This window comes from Rhincodon typus, chromosome 30 (assembly GCF_021869965.1).
Source record: "Rhincodon typus isolate 14 chromosome 30, sRhiTyp1.1, whole genome shotgun sequence".
Lineage (NCBI taxonomy): Eukaryota > Metazoa > Chordata > Chondrichthyes > Orectolobiformes > Rhincodontidae > Rhincodon > Rhincodon typus.
Window position 1 is genome coordinate 10,239,797 of NC_063361.1, and position 7,042 is coordinate 10,246,838.

At 40.8% G+C, this 7,042-nt stretch overlaps 1 protein-coding gene across 1 annotated transcript in view; it reads left to right on the plus strand.

The window, feature by feature from the left end:
* Positions 1-6,770, plus strand: part of LOC125486547 (protein FAM171A2-like) — a 45,136-nt gene extending 38,366 nt beyond the window's left edge. The window contains exons 2-3 of the mRNA XM_048614392.1: positions 4,220-4,378; positions 6,586-6,770. Coding sequence (XP_048470349.1) covers positions 4,220-4,378; positions 6,586-6,770 — 344 coding nt within the window. The remainder of the gene's footprint in view (positions 1-4,219; positions 4,379-6,585) is intronic.
* Positions 6,771-7,042: the final 272 nt, after the last annotated feature.

Genomic DNA, 7,042 nt, shown 5'->3' on the forward strand with positions numbered 1-7,042 from the left:
CCCCATTTCTGAAGAAGGGTCCCAACCCGAAACATCAGCTTTCCTGTTCCTCTGATGCTGCCTGGCCTGCTGTGTTCCTCCAGCTCCACACTGTGTTATCTCTTACCCACATACTGTTGTTTGAAAGGTTTGAATAATTGGAAAACCTGAACAGACTAATCAGGGAAAAAGCATCTTCCTCTCCTGTTTGTAGCTGGTAGCCTAGTTTAGCATAGATTCTCAGATTATTAAAGGGATACAATTTTAAAGAGTAACTTGAGAGGTTCAGTATTTTTTCCCCCACTGAAGCTGAGAAGGTTTTGTAGTGACCTGAAAGACATCTTCAAGATGAACAAAATGTCATGAAGTGGTAACTGCACATGATGCTGTTTAAAAAAGACCTGAATTTATATAGAAGTTTTCCTGACCACCAGGCATTTTGGAATACTGTAGCGTCAATGAGGTACCTTTGAAATATTACATTGAAAACGAGAGCTAGTGTGATCGGACCCAGAAGTCTACATAAAGAAATGCACTTCAGGGGCTGACTGACCTGGTTCTAAACCGTAACGTTAGATAATTCAATGTTTAGCAGCAGCTGCTGTGGACCTTTCACAGAGGAACTGGAATATCCTGAATTCACGCTCTCTCTATTTGAGGACTGAAGTATTAACACCATGACAGTGTTTGTACTGGAGGCCAAGCTCCTGTCGTTGATTGCACTGTAGTATAATGATGGCCTGAGTTACTCATTTATTATGCAGTGTAGGATTCTTGATACTCAGCGAGGTTTGAGGGTCAGCATTCTGTGCCACTTATTAGGGAGTTCAGAATAATCAAAAATCCTTCAGTTGATGGCCAAAGCCAAGAAAAATGTTGCTTTTATTTACAATTCATTGGCTAAAGTGGAGGATGGCACTAATTCTGAAAACTAAAAAGAAGTTTGAGTTTTAAAAATCTGAGAGGAAAGGGGAAAAATGAGGGGAAAATATCAATATTTAGTTCAACACTTAAACTGCACAGAAGGGAACAAGATGGGTAGACATATTAGGAGAGTAGAAAGAACGAAAGTAGGAGCTCCGGAGGATCAATGACTGTTGTAGTCATGATAAAATTTATAGTCTATGAGAGAGAAAAGATAAAGGGTGGAGTTGAGTGGAGAACACTGTTTCTTATGGCACGATTTCTCACACATGGAGTTTAATGTGAAAGAAGGGTTTTCTGGTAACATGATCCTTCCACCACTGAGTGGGGATTGAGTTGAAAGGAATAGAAGACCAAGAATCCTTACAAAGGTTAAGTTAGACAGATTGATGAAATGTATAACAGAGTGAAAGGCCAAGGGTACAGGCAGCAAAATGCAGTTAGGTCGACAACGGTTTAAAAAACAGGATCAACTTAAAAATTAGCTTTGCATTTTCTGAGCGAGGCATTTTTGTGAATAAATTGACTTTTTAAAAAATACAGTGTTATCTTTGCCAGATTCTAACACAATATATTTATGTCCTTTCCTCGTTTGATTTTTATTTGTATAATTAACCTGTGGTAGACTCATTTAATCTACAAGAATCCCAGTTGATCATCAGACATCGGATGAAAGTTCTCGATGACACTTGTCTTCATTATTCTTTCATGAAGCCAAAGAATATTGAACACACACATAACCTGCTGAGACCTTGAAATTTTGTTGAAATTTTATTGCCTAATGCTTTTCACAGTCATTATTCTGAACAGCAGAAATTTAAGAACCAGCAAGTGAAGAGGCAAAAAATAAAAATTAATCAGAAAGAAAGAAAGTAAATGGAAAGAAGACCATGAAAAGCAGAACAGAGAAGGAGGAGCAAAAAAAAATAAAAATATGAAAGACTGGGATAAAACAAAGCGAATCAATCAGAAGACCGAGATGATAAATATGATGATACTTGTAATATTAGAAGTCTGAATTGGATTTGTTTCTAAATATAGATCAAAGAAAACAAAGCAAACTCTTGAAGGAATAACTCCAGTTTCTTTGGATTAATTATCATTGTGTATGGCCTTACAAGCAGGGTAGAGGCCTGAGGTTTAGAAAGTATCGTCAAAAGAGCCTTGACTCATAGAGTCCCTTCAGATTGTACACCATCCTGATTTGGAACTTTATCATCATTTCTTCATTGGCAAGATCCAGGAAAACCCTCTCTAGCAGTACTATGGGTGTACTTACACCTCATGGAGCACAGTGGTTTAAACAACCATCTCACCACCACCTTCTCAAAGACAATTAGCAACAGGCAATAATTATTTCTGGCATTGGTCACATTCCAGGAACAAATAAAACTTTAAAAATATACACGGAAGCATATGGGCAAAAATAACTCTCAGGTATTGGGGAATTGTAAGATGAAAAGGCTGTACTCAAGAATGGGCCTTTGTATTTGTGGTGATTTAAGAGATCTCCATCAGGGCCAGCTGGCCTCAATGGTCTCTGGGTTAAAGGAAGGAAGAATTTTGCCAAGTTCCCCTCCTCTGAACGGCATGACATGTCGTCATGGGGTTAGCCTTCACATTTATGATGCCCCCTGTATTTATGAAGTCTGTTTTCTAGGCTTGCTTGGGAACGTACAAAATAGGAGTGGAAGTCAGCCATTTGGTTTACTCTGCCATTCAGCAAAATCCTAGCTAATCAGTTTGTGTTTTAAGCTTTGCATTCATATCTACCCCTAATAACCTTTCGATTCCCTGCCTAACAAGAATCTTTCTATATCTGTCTTAAAAATATTCAATGACCCTGCACCACTTCCTCAGGCTGTGTTCCAAAGTTGCATAAACATCCAGAAGAAACAGTTTCTCCTCCACTCTGTTCTAAAAGGGTGCCCCTAATTTTAAAACAGCGTCTCCTAGTTCTAGATTCAGGCAGAAGAGGAAACATCCTTTCCCGATCCACCTTCTCAAGGATTTTAAACACTTTAATCAACTCGCACCCTTGGTCTTCTCATCTCCAGTGGAAATAAGTCCTCATAAGACAACCCACCCATCCCAGATACCAATCAAGTAAATCTCTACCAGTTCCAACACATTTACACCCTTCCATAAATAGGAGATCCAGGTTGTGCACAGTATTCAAGGTGTAGTCTCACCAATACCTTGTGAAACTGAAGCAGAACATCCTTTCGGTTCTGTTCAATTCCTGCCATAATAAATGATAGCATCCCATTAGCCTTACTGACGAATGACAACTGGCAGGATTTGGTATGCAGGAAGCCCCAGGAATCTGCCCTGAGCAAGGAGAGGGGATAGATGGTGAAAAAAGAAGAAACTGAAAGTCGAACAATCTCAGTGCTGAAATCTGATCCCGAATGAAAATACTGTAATAACTGGAGTGATGCAGGAACATCATTGTGTGTATGGGAGATCAATAATGTTGGAAATATAGCTTTAATTTCAATAGGAAAATAATTTATTTTAACACCATAAGACTTTTCCTTCCTTAAAACTGTGTCTGTCCGATCTTTGATAATGTGAGGAAGAGTCGCTCAACCTGAAACGTTAATTCTGATTTCTCTCCACAGATGCTGCCAGACCTGTTGAGTTTTTCCAGCAATTTCTGTTTTTGTTGTTGATAATGTGACTCCTGGAAGAAATCTCAGAGAAAGGAGTGTGACTATTTCGCAGGTGTCAATAACCCTGCCTCGGGAGGGGTGATGGCCTACTGGTATTGTTGTTGAATTATTAATCCAGGGACCTGGGTAATGTTCTGGGGTAACACGGTGTAGGGCTGGATGAACACAGCAGGCCAAGCAGCATCAGAGGAGCAGGAAAGCTGACGTTTCGGGTCGAGACCCTAATGTTCTGGGGACCTGGGTTCAAATCCCACCACTGCAGACGGTGTAATTTGAATTTAATAATATCAAAAAAAAAAATCTGGAATTAAGACTCCAATGATGACCATGAATCCATTGTCAGAAAAATCCATTTGGCTCACTAATGTCCTTGAGGGAAGGAAACTGCCATCCTTAGTTGGTCTGGCCTACATGTGACTCCACAGCTACAGCAATGTGGTTGGCTCTTAACTGCCCTCTGTGTGGGTAATAAATGCTGGTCTAGCCAGTGACCCCCTCATCCTGTGAATGAATAATTTAAAAAAAAAATCAGGATTGATCCTGTGTGTGCATCAGGCAGAAATATTGTAACGTTGCCTTGATGGTCTGATGTAATTAGTAACTGTTTTCCAGGTATTACTGTTTGTTTTCTTCTCATCTAGGTGCCAAGAATCAGCCATGGGTCCAGTTCCAGAGAAAGAATGTTGGGCTTCCAGCAAACACATCCTACAATGATTTGTCCGCTTTCCTAACAACAGCCAACACCGAAATGGAAGTGGAAGGATTCCCCTATCTCCTGGGCTATGAAGCTAACGCAACAGGTACTTGAATGTTCTCTCTGCAGTTAACGTTGAGCTGTTGACAAACAGGAGGAGCTGGAAGATTATAGAACCTTTGCAGATGTGTGACTTGTAAACCATTACTTACAACGTCTGCTGAAACCAACAAGGATTTGATGTGAAAATTTCAGCAGTACTTAGCCTCAAGTGATCCTTTCTAATGTTCTGCCAGACTTGCTCTCACACTGCATTATTTGTTCATAATTTAATTTCCTTCTATCTTTCTATTCTTTGCAATTTCAAACCTCCTGATGCCATTCAGCATTCCCTGGTGGAGGATGGTAAATAACCTACATCAATTTTAAATTATGAGAGGGGACCAGAATGACTTCCTAAATCCTGCAGTCCTCCAATCCCCATGATTATCTTGTTTGAAGTGACTACCCATCTGGCCACTTCCCTTCCAATGAAAACTTGGAAAGACAAAGAGGTTGCATGTGCAGGGAGTCACAAGTGAGAATAGTCTTTTTCTATCATAGTCTAGCTTAGCAATCGATAGAATTAGCGCTGCCTCTTATCTGTCTAACAGCTGTGGGAGTCCAAAGACGGTGAATCCATCTGACCCTTGATTACAGAAGATTCTGTTCGCGTTCGTGATGCTGTTGAGGTGTAATCAAACTATTTAAAATAAACAGACCAATGCCTTTGTCAAAATATAGCAGTAAGAGTTTCTTGCAAATACGCTAAAATGAACAACATTTCTTAATTTCTACCCTCGTTCCGCTGAGATTAGCAATAGAATAGAAACTCAAAAATTCCTAAAGGGCTAGACAGAACAGATGCCGAAAAGGGATTTCCCTAGCAGTGTGATCTAAGACACAGGCACACAATCTCAACATAAAGGGTAAGCCGTTTAAGACTGAGATGAGGAGAAACCACATCACTCAGAATGACGTGAACCTTTTGAATTCTCTACTCCAGGAAGCTGTGGAAGCTCAGTCATGAAGCAAATTAAAGACTGTAGATTTCTAGTTGCTAATGCCATTACGAGATATGGGGATAGCACAAAATTATGGCATGGAGGTCACTGATCAGCCTTGACCTAGAATGGCAGAGCAGTCTTGAGGGGCTGAATAGCCTGTTCCTCAGACCTAATGAGGTAGATTCAAGGTAAATAGAAAGTCTGTGATTTCACAAGTGTCTGCTTTCATTTTGTAGTTCACTCTTGGGATAGGGCATATCCAGAAAGGCAAACACGTACTGCCCTGGGAAGTCTTGAAAAGGTGATGATGGGGCTTTCTTATGAACCTCAACAGTCCACATGGCAAAGGTCCTCTCTCCGTGGTAATGTCAGGAGTTGAGGTTTTTAATCTATTGACAACAAAGGAATTACCACTTACTTGAAAGTCAAGATGATGTATGAGTGGAGGTGATGATATTCCAACCCTCTTGGATTTCAAGGTGCTGGAACTCACTGGTGCTTCTGGCAGGTTTTACAGTGTACTATGGAGGTAACCAATTGATCCCTCGCTGTAGGGATTACAGAGAGGGCAGGAAGGTATTGTATAAGGGCTTGGAAGGGTTTGACAGGGATAATACTTGATTGAGTGCAGTAGCCGCATCCACTGTGATGATGCCAAGAGGACTTGGTGGGAGAATAAAGTCAGATATCCTGGGAGAATTAAGGCTTGGTCCTTTCAACAGCCTTTGTAGATGTGTAGAGGCTTGTTCTTCGAAAAAGAAATAGTTGCAGTAAAACAATAAACTGCATCTTGTTTACTTTGCAAGATTTCTTATTGTTACACACACACGACTACACACACACACACACACACACACACACACACAGACACAGATCTCCAGTCAGAAAAACACCCTTCCACCACTATTCTCTGTCTTCTATGACAAAGTCAATTCTGTAACCATCTTACTATCTCACCGTGGATTCCATGTGACTTAACCTTCCGCATCAGTCTGCCATGAGGGACCTTTATCAAAGGCCTTGCTAAATTCTATGTAGATAACGTTCACCACCCTGCCCTCATCAATCATCTTTCTCCCTTCCTCAAAAAACTCCATTAAGTTTGAGAAATGGCCTCCCCTGCACAAAGCCATGCTGCCTATCACTCCTAAGTCTATATTTTTTCCAAATATGAGTTAAATAGATTGTAACAAATTGACTTTACAACATACTGAATACTGTTTTGGGGGTGTGCTGATGTTACTGTGTTTGTTTTTGTTTTTAACAGTTAACCATTCCAGGCTTGAATTGATCCCTGTGGCTGCAATCAGCATTCACTTGTTCACCAGAAATGGTTCTGCCATTGAAGTATCCGGCCCCATTCAAGTGTCGGTCCCTCTCCCAGCTGACAATCTTGTGACAAAGGCGAGAGACATCCCAGCCTGGAAGTTTGACAGGAAGATTGGTGAGTAGCCTTTGATGAGGCAGCCACATGTTTTGTTCCTTTTCATTGAAGCAAGTAGGCTACAATTACGAAACACTGAAAACCCTTGATGGGCCATGTGGCATCTGCAGAGAGAGAAACATCTTGTGTAAGAGCTTTAGGACCCTGGAGCAACTTTGTGATGATGCCATGGCAATGCCCTCCACTAGGTATAAGTAGTGCAGTGTGGGCAGAGTTAGTGAGTGAGTGTTGGTGTGGATTATAGAAAAGTGTGCTGAGGAGCATGTTGAGTGGAATGATT